General features: G+C 39.2%; 1 protein-coding gene across 5 annotated transcripts in view; it reads left to right on the top strand.

Annotated features, from left to right (window-relative positions):
- Window positions 1–23,290, top strand: part of PDE7B (phosphodiesterase 7B) — a 170,587-nt gene that overhangs the window by 126,583 nt on the left and 20,714 nt on the right. For all 5 annotated transcript variants that reach the window (XM_038131291.1, XM_038131292.1, XM_038131289.1 and 2 more), the window contains 4 exons: window positions 5,874–5,957; window positions 18,622–18,773; window positions 20,033–20,096; window positions 21,726–21,821. In XM_038131291.1, coding sequence (XP_037987219.1) covers window positions 5,874–5,957; window positions 18,622–18,773; window positions 20,033–20,096; window positions 21,726–21,821 — 396 coding nt within the window. The remainder of the gene's footprint in view (window positions 1–5,873; window positions 5,958–18,621; window positions 18,774–20,032; window positions 20,097–21,725; window positions 21,822–23,290) is intronic.

Below are 23,290 nucleotides of genomic sequence, written 5' to 3'. Positions count from 1 at the left end.
GTGTGATCTTTGCCTCAAGATGAGTCAGTTCTGTCTTTTCACTAGAGTCACTGGTGTCACATGGTAGGGTTAAAGAGAGGATTTCTAGAGTGTCTGTAAAATATTCATTTGACTTGTTCATTTGTCAGAATGGATAGCTGTTAAAGGTATGCCTGTGGATCCGAGGGTCTTCCTCTAAATCCAGGTAAGACGTACCAGGAGAATTCCAGCATTGAGAATTGTTTTAAGAACAGATTGTCAGCTTCTCTTTTTTGCATTTTACTGATTGGCACAGGGAGTGGTGATAGTATTGTTGGAAGGTTAAGATACAGCTGCGGTGTGGATTTTGGTCAGTAAAGGAGGGCAGAAATTAGAACTGGCAGGTACAGTAAAGCAGTCTCAGTAGTTCATGCTCAACACAAGAACCATCATGCACTTCAAAATACTAAGAAAACAGAACATGCATGAAGTGTCTCATCTGCAGCTAGAAAAGGAATTTTTAATAGCTGAATGTCAAGTAATTGGCTGGTAATAAATAAAAATAATTCATTCACAGGGTAGGACCACTATAAGGGAAATTAAGTCATTTTCGGTGTAAAAAACATTTACAAAACTGAATTACAGTTTCTACATCATCATTTTATCCTCTTTTTGTAAAAGAGAGTACCATCAATTACTTTCCTTTGCAGAGCATTTTGAAACAAAACTGCAGAATACATTGAATGAAATCAATACTTATGAGCTCCTTAGGACTACTACCAGAAATAGTAGAATCATGCAGCATACAGCATGGAAAAACTTACATTTTGGAATGTTTACATGCTTAAAAATTCAGTGCTTACAAATGAATGAAGTGAGGTGGCTGCTCCAGTTTCTCCTGCTGTAAATGGGGAGTCATCCTGAGTCTGTAACCCTTAAATCCGTCTCTTCGTGTCTGTTCATAGAGGAAATGGTTTTGTTCAGAAGATCTGATGCACATGAAAAATCTTTATAAAATGCCTTCGACAAAAAAGAATTTACAGTAACACTTACAGCACTAAAACAACAGAACAAAAATAATCCAAACCAGCATGAATCACCATGAACAAGCATTAGATCTCTTCAAATAAAAAAACAATTCCAGTAATTCTGGTACTCCCTTTTTAACGTAGCTTTTCATTTGAGTTTGCTACTTTTACAGAGCAACACTTCTCTCTTTTAGAAACTTTTCCACTAAAACCAGATTGATGCTTAAAACATCATCAAGCCCTCTTCCTTCAGGTCAGAAATCCCAAGCCTTTTCATAACTGAAGTAGTGGAGGAGCCATGGGCTCCTTGAAGTCCACAAGAGGCCTTTCTGCTGCTGCTTGGTTTTCTATGAAAAGTCGGCCACTGCAGTATGTACCCTGGACAGTCAACTTAAGAAATACCAGAATGAAGATTGTAAGAAAACTTGACTGGAATAAATACTTGTAACCTCTTGTGAATTTGCTGCGGTATTCCTGATTTACCACATGGAGCTGTGTACTAAATAGAATCAATAATTTGGTGGTTCGTCCTGACTTCTGCTGGATGAAGCTACTCTGTTGTTTTGTCACAGCTATGGCCCTATTTTCTCTCCTAATTTGTTGTGCTTGCTCAGTGAAATTGAATCGCATGCCGTTTCAGGCAAATCTTAGAGAAGTTGTTTTCCTTGGTGCAGATGGCTCTTTGCTCCAGATGTGAAAGGCAGTAAAGAGCTGCCTCATTTTTTTCTTAACCCTTCTGAACCATCTTGAAGTGCCCTTGGTGCTATAGTAATGCAGTGGTTCTTGCCCTGTAGATGATTTTCTTGTGCCTGTGATCTCTCATGCATGTCAGTCACAGTTCTGGCTCCTCAAACAGGTTGCTTTGGTTTATTTGGTGTGTGTTCTTGTTTGTTTTAACCACGACAAAGTAAAATTCAAGAGCACAGCAGCCCCTGGGAGATCTCCCTGCTGGAAGCTCTTGTGGCAGCTTGGCACCAGTGAGGGTGCAGCCCTTGGTGTTTGCAGCTGCAGATGTTCCAGCCTTGCGTCTTCAGCCCAAAGCAGTCAAGGAGAATCTGCACCCTGACCACTTCCCTTCACCCTGCTTGTTTCATTTGGGAACACAATGAGCTGTCAAAATTTCCTGCTTTGTTACCACAGAATTCCTTCCTTTCCCTCTAAAAAGGATTATTTATCTAAAACTGCTAATTGCATAAATTGTCAGAATGACTGTTTAGCTTGATTTTTAAGGTGGAGACAAAGAGATGTAAAGGTCTGGTGGACTGATGAAAGTCAGTCTCAAAGTCGTCTGCCAAAGCAAAAAAATAACATTGAGTGTGCTGCCATGAATGGCCCAAATTAATGTGGTAAGTTGTATATCTGGTGCAATCCCTTACTTAGATGTAATTAAAAGTAATAGGGAAGAATAGAAATATTTTCTAAATATGTCAGCCAAGAAAAAATGGAGGAAGGGAGGTGTGGTTGATTTAGCCCACCACCACTTCCTAACTAATCTTTCTCTAATGATGTAGAGAGAGACTAGGTGGCACCTGGTGAAGTATTTTGAAATAACAGATTCATGAGCTACTTGATAACATCTTTGACTCATCAGAAACTTGCCTTCCCTCAGGATAAAGTTAATAATCATATAAGAATATAAAGATTTCAGTGGCTTTTCCTAAGTCAGCAGGGATGCAGATTTATTCTGTATACAGGTTCCTATAGTGCTAGAGACAGTCCAAAATTATATTGTCTGTAAAAAATGTAAAATTACACAAATAGCCAATTGGAATAATCTCTAATTTGCCATGGCTTCTGTTCCTGGGGTTTGCTAGTTCAGTAAAACTCATTCACATTTCTTACTAATTGCATCAATAGCTCCATTCCTTTCCCTCTCTTTGCTGAAATTGCTTTGGATAGTGTACATAAGCATCTAATTTAGCTAGTCTGCAGATGTATATGAGACAGCAGGACCGTGGGGGGAAGCTGGGCTACTAGGAACATCCAGGCATCTGGGCCACAGAGCAGCTGGGACAGAAGAGGTGACAGCAGCGGTGAACTTAATTTAAAATAGCTGTAGCTGTTAATACGTGGTATCTCCCAGCATTGTGTTATCCTCAAGTATCATTAGTGCTCTTCTGTGTCAAGATCATCAAGAAAAATTCTTTAGGACCATTCCCAGCATAAATTTTCTAAATTTCATGGAGATTACGGAGTAATTGTTCCCAAGCAAAAGTTTCCTTTCAGTGCACCGTGTTATCTTACTTTTAGTCTTCAGTTCTTGCACTCATCTCTTGCCTTCTCTGGTATGTTTAATGAGGTCCATAATGTTGAATTGCACTACAGTATTGCTTTCTTTTCCTTTTGTCTAACAGTTAGTTATTTTATGTGAGGTAATTAAGTATCTTGTATGGTCTACTTTTGGTAAGCCCATCTTGCCTTTTCATTGGTGTCATCGAACATCATAGTTGTCTACCTACCTGTAGTGTTCTCTTCATCAAAATTTGGGGTCACACTGTTGAGATCAGAGTTAAGCAATCCTTCTGATACATGACTGTATATGATTTTATTTTTGTCTAGTACTATGGTACCTCCTCTGATTTGATAGATGCATTATTTCATGCCTAGAAAGAATAGTCTTGCTGGCTTTATAGTAGCATATGCTTTGGGTGTTTTTTCAGATTTTTGGAGTCTGAATTTTATCTTTTCTTTTTGTTTTTAATGTCTCTGCTGATACAGTCACAAGTGACATGTTTATTAGTGCGTAATACAGGGGATTACTTGCAGATTCCTGTTAATTCATTGGTGCCTGCAGAAAAACAGAAGCGTTGGTCAAGGCATGCTCTGAATTCACACCCGGTTCTTAATTTGCTGATGCCTGTATCAGTAGCAGGCTCAAGCCTGCCTGATTTTTTTGAGTTTATATCATGCGTACCATGTGCTTGCCATTCTTACTCTTTCTGCACACATGAGCCAATCTGATGGGGTTACCTGTGGCAGAGAGCAATGCTTTTAAGTGTGGGTGCTGCTTCATGGGCTCTGGCTCGTGGGTGCTGATGAATCTTGCGTCGGTGTTGTACAAACTCTCCAGCTATTTGCTCCACCCTTCTGCTCTTCAACGCAAGGATCGCGGGGGGATGGGTTCTTGTACCTTCATGGCCACAATTACATTGCATGTAATTTTAAGCTGCTGATGAAGGTAGACCCATGGCATTAGAATACCTTTGAAGTGGAACAGCTGAAGAGCAGGTAGAGGTTTGCACCTCCTGCCCCTGCTGTCAGGAGGGGTAAGTGGGGTCAACAGCAGCTGGAGTTGTTTCGGGCTGGTTCCTTAGAGTGCTTGGCAAGAAGGAGCCGGGAACGGGGAACACGTGCTCTGTCTCTGGGAACAAAAAAGCAAAGTGAAAGTAAGGGTGAGAGAACGTAGATTTATATTTATAATCAAAAGTGACTGTGTTTGAAATATTCTTAATTTAAATGCACTCTCTTGTGTCTTTCGTATCTCTAAGGACCCCTAGAGGGCACGGAAGTTTTTTCTTCACCTCAGATATTTAACTTAATAATTCTAATTGGCTTTCTTCCCTTAAATATAATTGTAAGCACATTTTAAGTGAACATTAGATAGAAAAAAACCCCCAGCATTTAACTAGGTCCTTCTTTTATGCTACGAGATGTTTTTAAACACAAGCAGTAGAAGCTAGGACTAGCAGCCAAATTCTTAAATTATTGTTTAGATTAGTCAGATGCTATATTTGTATCCCAGAGGAAATGCAATTCAAACTAACTAAAAATTCATACTTCATTGCAAGCTTTGATAGGACTACAGTGTGAGCTATGTAAGGATGGGCAGTGGGTATGCTTTCAACACTGTGGTCTCTGTTTCTGTGGAAATTAAATTAGTATGGTGAAGAACTAGTGTACTCTAACTAGAACCTCAAGGTCTCAAGACTTCATATTATTTAATAATTTTTAATATTTTGGTCTTTTTGATTGCCTGTAAAGGAACAATTGCCTTTCACTACAAGATGCTTAAAATTATGAAAACATAAAATTGACATATGCTTGCCCACTGCTTCTTGTCTATTTGGAGAGAGGTTTTGTGACTCTTACACATCCTGGGGAGCATTTTTCTCCTTAAATTAGTTTTGCCTGTTTCATCAATATTACATGGTAAGTCAGGAACTAATCAGTGTGAATTGCGCAGCAATACACAGTACTAATTCTTAGTATTGTGTTGGCACTGCATCACCTTTAAATATACATACTAACGCTCCAGAGTAATGCTTATCTGAGAACATCAGGTTTTCACTTACATAAAACAGCTGCAGTGTTTGAGGAGAAGGTTTGCATTTTCCAGAGTGCTCAAAGAGCAGAAAGTAAAACAAAAACAAACAAACAAACATACAAACCACCCACCTAAGTGCAAAAATATCTTCGTACTTTTTGGGGGGGATTTTTTCATCAACTAATGGTTTTGAGACCAGTCCCACAGCTGTGGAGGTCTGTTGGATTGTGGGCCTAGTCTGGGATTGGGACCTTTGTATGTGAAGCCACGACAGTCAGAGTCCTACCTGTTCTTGCTTGAGAAAAAAAAAAAAGGCAGATGTCTGCACTTTTTGTGAAACAGTGAGAGTCTGCTTGCTGGGCAAGAAGTTGTTATATAGGATAATGTTGTTTAATCCCAGCCAGCAATGAAGGTTTTTTTGTGTCTTTGTTCTGATAAGAGGATCAGCTGTACTGCTTTACCCAATTACCCAGGGATGTCATGGGAGATGAATTTTTGGACCTTAGTTTTCCCACTGGAGGAGTGTACTGTCGTCACTTTGTATTAAAAATAAGATCTAGATGAAAACAGCAGAGAAAGGCAGCTGCCCCTTCTAATGTCTCTGGGGATTTTGTGTTTTGCAGGAGATGCACGGGTGAGAGGTCAGACAGGGGTTGTCTCCGAGCGCCGTGGCTCCTACCCATTTATAGACTTCCGTCTTCTTAACAGTAAGTGCAAGCCTTCTTTCAGGTCTGTATTTAAATAAAAACAAATAAAAATCTCTACTGAAAGTTTATGAACCGAACAATCTCATCTCATACATATCTGTAGCTCAGCTGTCTTCACACAGTCAGCATTAATTCCATTATATCCACTCAGTGTCTGGCTGTGAAATATTTTGATTGTGTGAATAGTCCATAATGCTCAATCTGTCAAATGTAAATACAGCAGGGCCATGGGGTGTGCTAGGGAAGGAGCAGGGGCAGTTCAGAATTAAAGAGATAAACCTCTGTGTCCTTTAGCCTCTTAGACAACAGTTGGAACAGATTTATGTGAAGCTGTTATCCGGTCATATAGAATTGGCACAGAAGGGGAGCATGTGACAGCACTGACCAGTGGTTTACAATAACATTAATTTTTCCAACAATTAGAACCCAATCCAAAGCCCCATGGAGCCTTCTCATTGACGTCAATGGATTTTGGGTCAGGCCAGCAGTGAACATCTGTTAAAAATAATCTTAACCTCATTTTGATTGAAGTTATTTTGCCACTGTTGTAAATAAAGGACAGCAAATCTAAAAAGAAAAAGAAACAAATCGAGACCCTGTTGGGTTTTTTGTCCCCTGATGTACTCTCTATACTGATGCTAACCCATTAGTGAGCGTGTAAAAAGTAAAATAAAAAGAACCACTTAGTCTTGAGTCCTGTAGCACTCAGCCTGGATGCTGTGTAAACTTCAGTGTATGGACACAGGCAGATCTTGATGTGTCCTTGTGTGCTGCACAAGCAACCTTTGAAAAAACTGTTGTTCACTGTCTCCATCAGAACAGACTGGAGCTCCAGCAGTTTCAGTGCTGACTCTGTTACGCTTCTAGGGATTGTATTTTTCATCAAAGAGCAAGTGTCAAACCAAAGTTTGAATTCTTCTTTTTGTACTTGCTTGTCTGGGTGCCTGGGGAAGGGGAAGGGAGGAGGAAGCGAGGAGGGAAGGGAGCAGGGAGGAAGCAAAGCGGGAGGGCTGGCTGGGAGTCAGGAGTAAAGAGGAGCTGGGGCAGGGAGGGCTTGGGCTCTGATGGGCTGCATTCACCTATGCTGGCAGAGTTACTGCCACCCAGCAACATGCTGCTACCAGTCTGGCTGATGAAAGGTATTTTCTGGATTGTAGGTCCATCAGAGAGCTTGCTATGGCTGAGGTAGAAAGACATAAGGGGGTAAGATGGGTCCATCAGTTTTCCCAGGACAAAGGGAATAACTTACTGGTTTAGCAGAGTTTTGAGGACAGTTTAGTTCTGACTTGCCAGTGAAAAGCATGAAGAAAAATCAGGTGTAGGGTAGCTGGAAATAGTACCAGTCATGCATGCCGTTATAAAGACTGAGAGAAAATAAAGCACTTTTCATTCATGAAGTAGAAGAGGATATATATTCACATTCAAATATGACTAAATTAATTTTTTTGGTTTTTGAATGCATACACATTATATAAAATCCCATTCTTTTGCTCTTCCTTCTCCATGGGTAAAGAAACTGAAAACTTTTCAGTTTCTTTACCCATGGAGAAGGAAGAACACAAGAATAGTTTCAGGATTTTTTTCTGGCTTTCACTTCTAGCCCCTGTATATGAGTCCTGCCATCCTCCAGATCCTGCCAGTTTCTGGGAAATGCTGGTGCTATCCATGGGCTGTGTGGAGAGACATCCATGGCAAGGGATGTCTGGTGAATACTCAGCCTTTGATCATGCCAGAAGCAGGGCACTCCATCTAACCACTCTAAATATTACTGCTGAACCTAAAAAGTGGTGCCTCCTTTTGTGTGCACCTCTGGTCCAGCAGGGTGGGGAACCTGGGGGCTCTGTGCTCCTATGCTGTCTCTCACAGAGATGTCCAGCTTACTCTTTTTACTGCTTTTCCATAATCTGAAATGTATGGCTGGCTGTTCATGATCTCTGTAAGGGACAGCAGTGATCCTGATTTTAGATTCCCCATGGTTTTCAGGTTTTTATGTATTTACCATTTTCTCTCTAAGGAGTAGTGTTGCCTTTATTTTTCGGTGCAAAATGAAGTGGGATTTCTAGGTCCTTGACTACTGATTTTGTAGCTGGCAAGTGCACACTGGGTCTGGCTCACTTGGTGACCTACAAGTAAATGAAGATGCTTAGTGTCAGAGCATGCAGATGTGTTTTGCTGGGAAATAAACAGGCTTGTAATAGTTGTTCGTCTACATCTTTCTGTTAAATCCATTTTTGCTGTGCAGAAGTAGCAAAAAACATGGTGCTGCACATCCTATCAAAAAGAAATATATATAAATGCCACCAATGCACACTTTCTTGAAAAGTACCCAACTAATTCTTGCAGTAAAATTTTGTCACCATGTTGCATTTATTTGGGGGCAGTAACTGGCAGGCAGCAACTGTATGCTGAAAGGTGTTAGAGTGAGGGAGGGAAGAGGCAGATGAAATGTTCTAGTAAATGTTCTCAGAGGTCATCAACAAATGCAGCATAAACATTACTCCAGGTTCTCACCAACAAACTGAGCTTAAATAGCAACTGTTCTGTCTCGCATCTGAAATACTGTTCCAAAAAACAGTACCAGCCTTGTTTTAAAGTAAGGGAAAACACTGAAGCTCATTCTTGAACAAGTTGACATCCATGATGTAAATTCACATGTAAAAAAAAAATACAGGGCATTGATATTTAATGTCAGACTAAAGGTTACTTACATGTAACTTTTTTTGTGTGTGTGTACTTGCAGATTCAGTCAAATTAGTGGATTTCCCCCTACTTTGTCTGTTAAAGGTTAATACTGACTAGACCGTATCTTCTGTTTTTTCTGGAGTCCTACAGTAAAGTCGCTGTGTAACTTAAGACACCATGAAGTCTTTTTGGATAGGAAAACTTCCTTCACTCTGAAAATGGGATCTTCTGTAGCCCTAATCAAAGCCAACTGTACTAATGTTGGCTTCTTGCTGCTTGAGTCTGTGATGCCATCTACACATTCCTCCAGTGACTCTGCAGTATATAGAAAGTTAGTGTTGCTTCACCTTGTCTTTGCCGGGCTGTCGGGACCATGAGGATTTTTCAGAATCCTGTCTGGGTGAGATGCAGAGCTTTAGTGTCGTCTTCTTGTCTTTTGTCTGCCTAGTTGCAAGCTTTCCTAGGCATTGGTGGGTTTGGAGACTCTTAATAACTCTGGAATACCAAATTGAGTGTAAAATACCCCTGTGTCACCGAGAACTCCTTGGTTCTGTTCTCTGAGGAGTGAATAATATTTGCCCAGCCCCTAGAGCTAGTCCTGCTGTTTGTGGAGACCTGTGTGACCTACCAGATTCTGTTCTGTGTTGATGGCAACGAATCAGAAGCTTGAGGGGAGGCCATGTAGCAACTGCTCCCCTGCAGAGGGAGGCCTCCTAAAACAGGAGACACAAATTTTGCACAGCCCTATAGGTTTATGGGAAGATAGGTGATAGTTTTTTCTTCAATTAATTCCAAACAAAACCCCACAAATTTTAGGAAATTTTGCCTCTGAACTGGGTAGCTCAAGCCTGAGACTGAACGTGGTGCAGGTCGAAGTTGATGTTGGCAACTCATTGACACTTCCACATTTCAGTGAATTGAATGAACCTTACTGTGTTCACAGGACAGAAAAGGAGTTAAATTAAATATTTGCAGGGTAATAATTTAGAATTCAAAACACTTCTGCAGTGAAAATTAATCCAATTTTCCTTTTAGCAGAGTCTATTTTGGATTTGAGGAATAAAAGAGCGTAGCTATGGTAAGCAATAATTTAGTTCTCTGATTCACAAAGTTGCTCAGTGAGTCATTGAAGCAGATCTCACAAGTGACTAATATGCATTGATTTAAATGGATTTTATTCTCTTATTATGAGTTTTTTTGGTGGCTGTGACAGTACACTTCTTCACTGCCTTAACTCAGAAGTTTGAGGGAATTCCTTGTGATAAATCTGGACTTGTAGGTAAACATGCAGCAGTAAGCAAGACCTCACCCTGCTGCAATTATGTTAGATACTTTGTTTTATTGCCAGGTTCAATCAAGTGGAGTAACAAAATAACATAGATTACAGCTGTGATAAGTAACTTATTATTTACAAGTTTGCTTGTCAAGCAAGTCAGAAGACAAGGTTCTTAAGACTTAAATTCTCCAGTTCCCATCTTGTTTATGCTAAGCTTTTATCTGGGTTAAATTTTGGCTTGCAAACGACAAAATTATTTTCCTTTAATTGACTATATTTGATTCCCTTCTTCAGTATTCACTTCATTATTTATATATGTGACCTGCAAATTGGAGTCTCTGTACCCAAATGGTGTTACCCAGAGAGATACCTGTTTTCTTATGCCTGGCACAGCCGGAACACAGAGTGGGATCTGAGAATATGCAAAATGTCAAAACATGTCTGTAGACATTCCAAAGGTATGTCTCTGTATTACTTAGGATCTTGATGTTGTCATGCAGGCAAAAACTGAGTCCAAAAGAACCCCACCTGCTTTAAGCTTAGCATGGCAAACTAATTTATTACAGATTATATACTTCTGACTCCAGATGGTGATAAATGGTAATATTAGGTAACATTCCATCTCTGTCCTTGATTTGCTGTCTGATCTGAGTCAACAAAATACTCTGGTTTTCAGTTTGTTTGCAAATAAAGTGAATTCATCACATACTTTGCAGAAATGTGATGAATTAGGTATTGGAGAAATAAAACGTGTTGTCAGGATTAGTAAGAGAAGATATGAAGTCATTAAAATGTCTCCATCTCAAAGAACCGAAGTCTGTGGACATTTGAATCTGTGGTTTCTGCCTGTCTACAGAAGGGTCTATTGCAAAATTTACATTCATTTTTGGGTTTGAATTTTGATCACTCCAGGGCTTTCAGGTAGGGCCCATCTCCAGGGAAAATAAAAGTTAACCGCAGCCACCAACCCAAAACTGAACCATCAAGTAACCTGAACCCAACTGAGTGAGGTTAAAAAGAGTTTGGTTAAGTGCCTTGTTTTGTTGCCTTTGGCTAGAAAAAGAAGTGGGAGTGAGAGATACTTTTTTAGATATTTCTGACCTAGGTTAAATTAGGACACTAAAAGTCTTGTGAGGAAGTTTCAAGGGCTGATTGGATTACTCAAGAACCCAGCCCAGCCTGTGGAGATGAGTCCAAAGTTCCAGATGGTTTTTAAATTAGAAAGGGAGAGATCTTATGAGGTCTGCATTATTTCTACATAATACCTCCCCTAGTTCCTCATGGATAAACCCATCCAAAAGATCCTCATCAACATCCCTAAGACATATAGGCTTCTTAATCAGGTTAGCTTGTTTGAATGGGATGAACATTTTCAGAACTGGTCAGCCTGTGGCCTTGCTATCAGTTGCCTATTCAAGGAAGAGAATTTAGAATCCTCTTAATACTTCAGCACAGAGATTGTTCTCTTTTCCAGTAACCCCTCACTATATTAAAGAATACTTTGTATCATTGGAAGTCAATCTGGTTCACCCTTTTCATCAAATAATAGGAAGGGAGTTTTTTTTGGAGGAGGAGTTTGCATTTTTGTATTTTTCTAAGTGATGCTACATGCAAAATTTAATAACAGACTTTGTTTGAAAAGTATAATCTACTTCTTACCATTCATGCTCCTTGTTTAGCTTTAATGCCACACTTGCAGAAAAATGAAAGCCAGAATGTAAAACCAATAGATGCACATGCCCTCATATGCTAATAAAATCCATCATTTTGGGTTACGAATGCTTCAGGAGAACTCAAAACGAACAAAAGCAAGCAAAACAAACAAAAAGCCTGCACATGCTTCACACACAATGTCTTAGCAAGCGCTGACCTGATACACTCATTTGTAACTTACTTTTTAGTACAGACTTCCCTTTAGTACAGGGATTCAGTTAACTGAAGATGTCCCTTTAAAAGTTGCCAAATGATGTGTGACCCATTCTGCCACCCCACCTTTTTTTCCTTGATTAGAAAAGGGAAAGGATGTACTGAAGATAACATTGAGGATACTTTCCAAATGACCAGAGGAAAAGAAAGAACAAGGAGAAGGGATCATTAAAATGATAAATGAAGGTTAGGTTTGCTGTTATTGCAGGTTATGTTGTTTTTTCTCAAGGGGAGTGAAGGAGGAGGGGATGCACTGTTTCCTGTTGGAGAAACTGTAATCAGCCATAGAACATTCACAGTTTTAGGAAGAAAAGGTCCTGACTGCTGTACAAAGATTGAAGTGTCAAAGCAAAGGTTCATAATGAAATGATAATGAGACTGTGACAAACCAGAAAATAACATGCCATTTCCTAAGAACTTAGAGAAGGCTTAATAAAATTATGCCAGAATGTTTGTTTGTATAAAGATGAGTGATAGCCCAAATAAAGGCCTCAAATTGTGATAAGAAACACATCTGAATTCTTCTTGAATTTGGATTTAATCTATTCCTCTTCCTGTTATTATGGCTTATATTCTGTTATTTAAGTGGTCTTTGAAACCCTAATTTCTCCAGAACTTGCTGTAATAGGATTATTTAGTATGTAAGTGGAATTATCAGCATAATTCTTAAATTCTGTATTCTCTTTCAAACAGTATCAAAAAGAATGTATTTTGGGATGGGGAGGAAACTGCATGACTAGTCTTCTTCAAGATGCCAATAATTGTGCAGGAACTTCATGTGCTGGAAATTCAGCTGTAATGAGGCACCATCACTTCGAGTGATGTTCAAAGAAGAGGAAACTCCTAAGCCAGGTCACCTAGAAAGGTGATTTCTGAGAGCCTCTCACACTAGCCAAAGAAGCACAAGTACCTCCTCTTTAAGCAGGGCTTTGCATTGGTTTTATGCACTTGTGGATGTGGTTGGAAAACAAATTTTTACTCTAAAGCAGAAAATTTTAAGCTTCTTTTGCTATACTTCTAATTTTCTGCTTTTCTCTGATGTGTTCAGGGTCCCTCTCTCTTTCTCACGGCTTCTGCCTAATTGAAAAAAAGTTTGCCCCTCTAAAGAGAAATAATGCAGTTGCAACCTATATAAACAATGGCACCTAACAGAGAGCACTTGATCTCTAAAAACAAATTTTATCAGACGTCAAGGAACAAAGAATATTTTAGATGTTGGAGAAGCAAGTAAAAACAAAGTGTTTGGAACACAACTTTTTTGGCTTCCATTTAGTCTGAGGAAGGATTTCTGCATTTACAAGATGTCAGAACAACACTTTTTTATCTTTAGATAGGATATAGTGCAACGTCTTCATCTCAGTCTTCTTAATTGCAGTGACCAGTGTATATTCAGATGATAAAATTGACACAATCTTTACTACTTTTGAATCAATCCTGTTTGTTAGTTTCTTACACAGGTGATTGAGACATAGAACTGGGGTATTCATCTGAGCTCTTTGGTCCTTCTGCTCTAGACTGAAACCTTTTAAGTGACACTCCTTCCACGTGGGCTTCTGGTGGTTTGTGCATTTTCTCAGGCCTTTCCTCAAAACTTCAGTGCTTTCTTTGTGAAGGCTATTTGGACTACAAGGTGAAATGTATCTGGAGGGCCTAGACAGAGCAGAGAGAAGAGGTTTTCTGTTCTTCTGGTTGATAAGTGCTTTCTACAAAATTCAAATTTAAAACATTAAGTTTGTCATTATTTTTTAGATCATCTGTGTTAGTTCAACTACCCATATAATGGTGCTGTTGTCTTTTGGACACTATGATAAGTCTGTAACGTAAGAAGATACTAGGAAGGCACAGCAGTTTTTTTCTATCATCAGTGCTGTGCACTCTCCTGTGTAAGAAAAATACAGCAACCAGCAATGAATATGCCAAACAAGACTTCAGTAAAGGTGATGTAAATGCTTGGCATAGTTTTACATGGAAAGAAACCAACAAGACAAACACCAGTTATTCCTCCTCAGTCAATTACATACCTCTCAGGCTCACAAAGAGAAGTTTTCTAACCAGCTGTCAAGCCAGGAACCAGTGCAGAAAATTGGAGGACCAGAGACAAATTGTTTCCCAGAATCCTTGCTGTTTGTAGGCTGTCCAGACCTTAAATTGCAGGACTCACCCTCTCACCTTATCTTCCAGATATCCCAGCACTTGCCAACCAGTTCTGCCTGGGTCTTCAGGCATACAGTGGCTGTGTATGAAATGCCCTTGCATCCTTGGAAGAGGGGAAAGGGTATTATAAATTCAAAGGCAGCTGCTTGAGGACCTGATTTATTCTGCATCCTTTAGGAAAGAAGAAGAAAAAACATTTCCCTTTTCTGAATCAGTTCACTTTTGAAAATTAATAAACCCTTTTTTATCCACTCACGCTGCTGGGTGACTTGTTTTTATTGTGCGCTGAAGTGCAATAAAATAACAAAAGGCAGTACTGTGAAGAAAAACTCAGAGGCTTTATTTGAATGCATAACAAAGGTTGTTTACTTTGAAAGAACAGTAACAATGTAATGAATGTCTGGTGCAGAGTTAAGTACATCCTTGTCCAAATTTGATTTATGTGATCATTTCTGGATGTTAACTCAACCATTGTTAGCATAACCTCCATCATTTTATATTCATGCTGCCTGTGAGCACGTGCTAGCGCAGCAGCGTGAAAGAAATGTGAAATAAAACTGGTAGCAGCTCCCAGCGCAGGAAAACTCTTTTCCTGAAATAACAGAGGTTGGTGTGTAGTGAGCCATAGATCAATTTAAGGCGAGAAGATCTGTTGTAACTGGAGGAGCTGTGTTGGGAGAAAGAAGGCAGCCATTGATTTCTGCAGCTTATTAACCTCTTGAGGGCCACGTGCAGCAATGCAGACATCATCCATGGTCTGCTGGCGTGCGTGTGCGTGCGTGATGTGGCTGTCAAATTACCTGGAGAAAAATGCAGCCACTTTGGTTGCCTGCTAAAACACAGGAGAAACGCTGAAAGCTCAGGCCACCTGAGCTTTTGAAGGCAGAAGTTGAGCTTTGTGAGGAATGCTTGTACGAACACTTCTGTAAACGTGTCTAATTCATACAAGATGTCTGTGTAATTCATACAGTAACTTTGTTCAGTGTACAAAGGAGGGTTTCTGCAGCCCCTCTGCTAGGCAGTCACTCTGTAGCATGAGAATGGGCATCTTTTAAGAGATGGAGTTTTTTTAGGTGAGCAAAACATTCAGAAGTTGCCACAATGACTAAAGTTAAACACAGTTCTCCGGGGAAGTTTTATGGGTATAAACAAAAGACATTCATGTTTGTCTTTCACGTTCGTTTCAAAATTGCCCATAATTACTAAATCCTTCCCATGTGACCTTTGCAGATCATGGTCTTTAACCAGATGCTATACATATGTTCTGGTATCCATAGTTCCACAGCTAAAGTTCAGGGATATCTGCAGTAATATTTTTGATTCATTTACTGTGTAATTCAGTTCCATCTGAAGGCACTGTATGACTTGTATCATGTGTCATCATCAAAATTTTGTATTTACAATTTAAATTGAAATTTACAGTTGTCAATGAAGTAGTATGTTCAGCATTTTACTGTAAGTCATTCACGTAAATCCTTAATTTCATCTTAAAACTGCGTCTAGATTTTATGTCAGCTGGTAGATCCCATATGCTGGGAATGGCTTTTTGCTTCTGGGAGATTCAGATGCAACTGCTGAGCTGACAGCAGAATTTAAGTGTTCACTTTTGGCTGCACTGCCTTTTGCTCTTCTGTTCTAATTAATGTTTTTCTCTCAGCTTCATATTGTTGTGCTTTTCCCTTTTTTGTTTGTCACTGATCTTGGAAGGGGAAAGAGAAAATGCTAGTGAGATTATACTTGTTTGGGGTGTGTTGTGCTCAGAGAAGGACAGCGTCAGTCCAATTTTATGCAAGACACCATCATAATAAAGTACATTATTGTGGACGTCAGAGTAATCTGAGATGGGTCATAGCAATCAGCTGATAAGTCCTGTGATTCAAAAGCAAATCAGCAAATCACTGAAATGACCCAAAGGATGTGATTTTAACATGATATTCTTTTAAGTCGACATCCAGAGTTTGCACGTGGATAGCCTGCAGTGCTGGATTTGGCTGTTCTGTCAAGAGCCCAGTTTTGAAAATACATTTGCTACAATTCTTTATCAGTATTATGAACTTCTTCCCTTATGAATGAAAATACAGAACAACAGATTATTGTGGGCAATCTTTTTTGTATAATATATTAGATATTTTTTGTATACTATATCAGCGATCACCTGAAACATCAGGTCAGGTTTCAGGGGCGCTCTCTGCTGATGACTAAATTTGAATTGAGACCCAAGACAACCATACAGAGCAATGGGCAGCAAGTTTGGTGGTTCAATTCAGAAAATATGTTTCATAATAAGAAGTTACTTGTTTCCATCTGACCTGTTCGTGCTTTGGCAAGTATTATTTATGCTACTGAAATGATCTGGTAATCCAAAGGATAAAATAAACACTTCTTCATAATCCAGTGTACAGCTGCTTGTTGGGACTCAGGCCAAACCTTCACCTTCAGATCATCCACAGCAACTCTATGTGTGAGTTTTAAGAGAGTGTAGGTGGTGATTTCAGTCATCTGTCTTTAACTGAAAAAACAGATAATGACGTAGAAAAAAATTAGTGGGAGCGACTTCTAATTTTTTATGTAAAAAAGTGAATTTTTTTTGTACTTTAAAATTTAAATTTGTTACCTGAAAGTAGTGACAGCTTGTGGGCTAAGATGGAAATAGGAAAGTTGGAAAGTTGAGAAACAGCTAACAAAAGTTTAAAAAGTGAATTTATTTTAAGAGTGTTTTGTTACCCAGGAATTAAACTGAATGCCCGCCATTTCATAGCAGCCCTGTATAAATGAAAAGAAATAAGAAAACAAGTCTACTGGTTCCTCCATGTGTCGCTGCCACTGGGTAACTGTTCACACCTACATTAGTCACTCCTTCAACAGGCCATGAAATTGTACCAGCTTTTAAAATGTGTGAGAAAACCAAGGCAGGTGCTGGCACATCATAAATGAAAACCTGACCTTCAGGCTGGTACAGTAGTGGTGTTGTTACTGTTTTCATTCTGGAAACCACACAGCTTGTCAAGATGCAATGAAGTTATTTTGTGCTTTTATGTTTCTAAAACTCAGTGAGGTCTTTGGACTGCACATGAGAACCATGGGGCTTACTGGTGGTGGAAGTTCTATTGATCTTCAGTATGTAAGGATGGCTTTTTTGGGTGTTATTACTGACTTTGTGCCACTCAGTAGCTGTTGGATTACTTAATAAGGAAGAAACTTGCTACAGAGGATGCTTGCTGCTGTTAGAGAAATCAAAACGTGAACTGTCCACGATCCAAAAAAAAGTAGGACTTCTCTGAAAATCCTCTCAGAATAATGCCACCCATAGAAACGGCAGACAAAGTGATATTTTAATTTCACAGTAGACCAGACATTCAGTGTTTTTTTCATTAAAATAGATGGAAAAATAAAAACAGAGAGTTAGCTTCAGTGTGTAGATGTTTTTCATGAGCTCTTATTTAAACCTGAAATCCAGTGAATTGGTATGGAGCTTCTTATCTCAGGAAATTATTACTTTTCTCTCAAAGGACTGTTTAATCTTCAGTTTGTTACAAGGTTTGTCTTACAAATAAAACTATATTGTATCTTGCTACCTTCAACCAATTGTCCAGTGTCTGTCCTCTCTTTTTTCCAAAACATATACCAGACTGCAAAACGAAAACACCACAACTGAGTGTGAGGTCCTTTTAAAAATTCGGATGAAATTACCTAAACCATTATAAGTTTTAGAAAGCCTCCATATTTTTCTGACAAACAATAAGGTAATTTAATTACTCTAATTAGTGATTTAATCACTGTATAAAAACTGCCTTGGCTTTTGTGTCACATTTAGCCCTATATGAAAATCTCCTAATACAGCATTAGGGAATTAGAATTATCCTGGTACCGAGTGAAAAGAACATATTCAGTTGTGTAACCAGAAATGCCTGTATTATCTCAATATACCTGCTTTCCTTATTGCACAACTGAAATGTTTTCTTCATTTATAATTTGCTTTAATATGTAGAAATGACAGCAGACAGTGCAATAGGATTATTAACCTAGTCTTATTTCATTATCTCTTTTATTTCCTTTTCCAAAAGTGGATCACACATTTGTGTTTTCAAACTGTATTTTGAGTTCCCTTTTTGTGTCACTTTTTTGATTTTATACCCAAGATCACCTTGTACTTCTAGTGCTGTGAAATTTTTGATATGTTCCAATGACACCTCCTGTGAGGTATCAAAGTAATGTTATTTTCAGGTGTATAGTTAGGGAACAGAGGCAGAGAGGGTAAGAGCAGCTTTCCTGTACCTAGCTCTGCCTGGTTATTTAGGCTCCCCCTAACACAGTTTGGAGATGTATCACCCCTTTCCCCCCAGTGACTGAGCTGTGTCACAATAAAGGCTGTGGCAGGCAGTGTACTGAACTCAGCTCTTCCAAAACGTACAATAGTATTCTCTTCCCTGGAACATATTTCCTTTCTAAAATAAACAAATATTCTGATGTGATTTGAATACTGCTCCTTCATGTGGCTTGGCGAGAAGCGTGGACTTCATGATTTTTGTATTACTATTTTAAAGTGTTTTATATTTCTCATATTAAACTCATAATGTCATCCATCATCTCAGGTTTCTTGCTTTCTGTACTGATTGGTTTTCACAGATACTGCACTCTCAGGGGAAGTTGGCACCAAGAAAAAAGTGAAAAGACTGTTAAGTTTCCAGAGGTATTTCCATGCATCCCGGTTACTGCGTGGAATTGTACCACAAGCCTCTCTGTACCTGCTGGATGAGGACTACCTTGGGCAAGCAAGGGTAAGACAGGTCTCCAGCTCTCCATTTTGTTTAATAATACTCCAGAGAGTGTCAGTTTTATTTTAGTCTTCAGATAACCAAGTTGCTGGCTGATCTTTCTTAAATGACCCGCGTTATGTGCCTGTCTCAAAACAGATTGTCCATTCCTCATGTGTGGTTACAGCCTTAAAGGCTTAGGTCTCAAAGCAACAGAAAATGTTGCTAAATCTACTCAGCATTTTCAGATTCCAACAACTGAAATTATAATACAGATTTATTAAAGAATGAAGGATTTCAGGTTAAGTTACTGATTTGTGTGCAGCCCTGGCACAGCATTTAGTTCATCCACTTGAAAAAAGACAGGTGTCTCTCATCTGCTACGGAACAGCTATTAGGCAACCCACAATGGCTCTCCATAGTGGCAAAGGCTAGCAAGTGTGGAACATTGACTGCAAACTTCACGGCGATCAAAATACAATTATCTTATTTTGCAGCTCTTACACTTACTTTGAATGGTATTTTCTAGCAAAACTTTCACAATTGATGGCGTTGGGATTATATGCCTAGGCAATTTTTATCCTCTGCTGGAGGAGATTATGTGCCAGCTGTTAGAAAGAAATTAAGAATCCAGAACTGTTTGAATGTAGATTAGAGATGGAAGTGAATGTGTCTTTCATTCACACATACATCACTGTAGGTCATAGAGGCAGTCCAGAATCAGTCTTCTGACTCAACTGATGTAACTGTAAAAACACTGCAGTTGTAGGTAATGATGGATTCTTCTGCGTGTGTGAGTGGGCTTAACAGTAGCACTGTATCTAAATTGATAAAAGCTATTCCTGTGTACTTCTTTGTTTAGCACATTGTAACTCATATTCACCATGAGAGCTAAGATTTTAAAACACTGTATTAAAAACCTAAGATAATTTGCACTGACAATCTGGGGACATGAAGAAACAATAAAGCATTTGGGCAGTAAAAGGGAATATTTTCATAATATTTTGGTTTATATTATTCATTGTTTTGAGTTCCATTTAGAGGTATTTTTAGTGTTATGTTCAAAACCTTCTCAGTTAAAACTGCAAGTGATATTTTTTGCAGTACAGCCACATGCACCTGATTTCTGATATTTCCAATACGACCTCTATGGGTTTCTTGAAAAAAGCTTTAAAGCTGTTATAACCAATCCTGTGACTGATTAATATGGAATAATAATAAAAAAAAATCTACTTTAGAGTGTGACATACCAGTCATTGGCCTTTTCGCATTTGTTTTTCCAGCATATGCTATCCAAAGTGGGAATGTGGGATTTTGACATTTTCTTGTTTGATCGCTTGACAAATGGTGAGTAAATGTTTCAAGTCTTTATTTTACTCTCTCTCATATATGACTATTCATAAAAACTGTAATTAATTGTTTGCTAAATATTTCCAGTTCAGATTACTGAGGAGAAATTTGCCACATTTAACCTGTATTAAAATCACATCCTGGAGCTTTTTCAGGCTTTTCCTGAACTATAGGATAATGTTTCAAGTGTGCTTTTATACTAATCTAATCCCCTACATTTGTTGTTGTCACCTTTTCAAGAGATGCTTCTGTTTCATTTGCCTGTGAAACTCCCAAGGCACTTTAAATATACCTGTTAGATATAATAAATCCAGATCTCCATAATCAATTGATTTCTATCAATGCTAAAGACATTTGAGTGAAAACACCTTCGCTTCTTTTCAGCAGCAAAAATAAGGAAATGTATTTAGAGAGTAAAAATCCGTGAAATGTTTTCTCTAAATACATGCCTGTAAAACCATCTCCCTTCCCCACAAATGTCCAGACAATACCCCTTGATCAGGTAACTGCTAGAGAGGGTAATGATCACACCTTTCCCCTTTCTGTACTGCTCAGAGAACTGAGACCCCTCATTCCTCACCCCAGTCTAATTAGATTTGGTTGGGGCAGAGGATGTAGAAAAAAGTTGGTTTAGAGGCTCATTCAGCTGAGTGACTGGCAGTGAAGAGTGAAAAGGATTGCACATTGCCTGGGAAGCAAGAGCATAGTTCTTCTAAATTATCTTTCTGTGCCCCTGCTCAAATAAGATTAGACCAAAAAAGTTTCCATGTGTTCTTCATACAGATATTTATTTTCCTTCCCGAATTACATTAAATAAGAAAAGACTCCCTTCAAACTTTGTTTATGTGTAGTATGGGTTGGTTGGTTTGGGGTTTTTTCTAACTTTTATGGAAACAGTGATGCTGAATTAAGCAGTGCAAACTTTTTAAAATACTGTGTTTATGTATAGCTGATCATGTAATACTAGTAAGGCTCAATTTTGTCAGTGTTCCCAGTATTGGGTTTACAGTAAGGCCAGTGCAGCATTACAGCGTGACTTAACACTGTAAATGCTGCAACTCATTTTTCCTGTCTGTGTCATTGTTATGAGATGCAGTTGTAGCTGAGCTAGGTTACATGGGTTAATTACATGTTTATGCAGCCATATGCAAAATAAAAAAATTAATTCCATACTCCTGATTTTTAGTAATTAATTAATTAGTACAGTATGGCAAACCGAAGTGGAAGAAAAGCCACTCTTGTTTCTGTTGTTTCTGAAGATAGACCAGAATTATGAAAATAATGTCACTCTCAGACAAGCCTGTGAAAGATTTTGTTAAAACCATGTCAGTTTGCCTTCTTCCAGTTAAAACTACAGCTTGCCTGTGATGTTGAAACAGCAAATGCGACTTTATGGCATCTAGACACAAGAATGGCACTCCATTGGTACAACCTTTCCATCAAGTCTTGGTTACATATAGGAGTAATTTGTATAAGTGACTTCTGAGTACATGAGAGTCATCTAAGCTCACTTCGTTAGAGATGAGGTGATAGGAGCTGACTAAGAAAATTACCCAGATTTTTAGCCTTGCTTGGTTTGTAACTACCTGTAAAGGGAATCTAAAAGTTGTTCCTTTCTCCTTTTAGGAAACAGTCTTGTAACACTGCTTTGTCACCTCTTCAATGTGCATGGACTTATTCACCATTTCCAGTTAGACATGGTTACATTACACAGGTTTTTTGGTAAGTGCACACCTCAAAGCCATCTTTGAATGAAGTTTATAGCTTAAGTAGAGCATCAGAGAAGGCACTGGCTTGGTCTATCTGTGTAAAAATGATGATGTAGTTGGAAATATTTCAGTAAAAGATATCTATGATATGTATCAGCGTACAGTTTGCAGGCACTCACAAGCATTTGTTTCAGTACCTAGCCAGTGGAGGGATTTCAAAAGGCTCTGCATTGGGCTGAAGCATCCCAGCACCACAGTCACACTGGTGATTTAAAATAAAATATGCCATGCAGAGATGTGGCTGGCTTAGGCCCACACAGACAGACACTGCAGAACCTACGCGTGCACAGTACAATTGTGGTGCAGTGCAATTATTTTAGTGACTAAAAGACCACTGAGACCCAGGGCAGTTAAAAGCTTATGTGCAAAATTTAACAAATTATATCAAGCTGTCCTGTCTACAGTGAACAGTGTTGATGAAAGCCCCTGCTGCTGTTACTGCCAACAGAAATATTAGCCCCATGCTGTCAGTGAACCAAAAGAAGAAATTGGCCAAAATCAATTACTTTTTGCATCACTTTTTGAAAGCAGCTAAATGCCAGTGTTTCAGGCTGTCAGGCAGAGTTTCCAAAGCAGGGTCTCTTCTTTAAGACTGCCTAATTGTTGCTTCTGGAAAGTGTTCCTTTGGTGCGGAGACAGACAAAATCTCCCTGCTGTTTCGAACTCCTGTGGGCAGACGTGAAGTGGACAGTCAGGCAGTTAGAGCTAGTGGTCTAAACTCACAGTTTAAGGGATTACCCACTGTACCTCCAGATGCTTGTGTGGCTGGAAACAGACAGAAGGCTTGGACTTTCTTTGGCACTCCTCGTGCTGGCAGCGAGCGCCATGGGAAATCTGCCCGTTGGCTTCCCATTTGATTAATTTGATCGTGTCTGGGAGAGCGCTTCAGGCACGATCACATGCAGCTTCCAGCGCTCACATGGTGGTGTCCCAGGACCACGCTGCTGCAAGGAACAGAGGGGTGTGAAGCACGCATCTCAATGACTTTTCTGTCTGAGAGAAAGCTGAGTTAGGAGGTTGGTGCTCCTGGTCCAACTGGACTGGTTCCAGTGCTGCAAACTGAAGCAAGAGGGACTGGCACTTTAAAATGAACACACAGATGTGACTAAAGTTGTCACAGGAGATTTTGCTGTGAATAACCCAATGCTGTTTCTTTTGGTTCTTCCCCTGGGGGGGTGTAGGAATGCCTTTGCCTGTAGTTCATCACTCAAATAACAAATCATGGCAGGATATCAGGGTCTCACTCCCTGCTGCTGTAAAATAGGTGGTACTGCCTTAATGGCACACTACTACCCTACAACAGCAGGCTAAATAATTACACTCCGTTGTGGATAAATTTGCTTCTCTTCCTTGTTTATTTTACTCCTCAATGAGAGCCTTCACTGAGGCAAGAAAGACGTGATTTATGCACTAGACCCAGTA

The sequence above is a fragment of the Motacilla alba genome, chromosome 3, assembly GCF_015832195.1.
Source record: "Motacilla alba alba isolate MOTALB_02 chromosome 3, Motacilla_alba_V1.0_pri, whole genome shotgun sequence".
Classification (NCBI taxonomy): Eukaryota; Metazoa; Chordata; class Aves; order Passeriformes; family Motacillidae; genus Motacilla; species Motacilla alba.
Note: the sequence above shows the minus strand (reverse complement) of the source record. Positions and strands in the feature narration are given on the sequence as shown.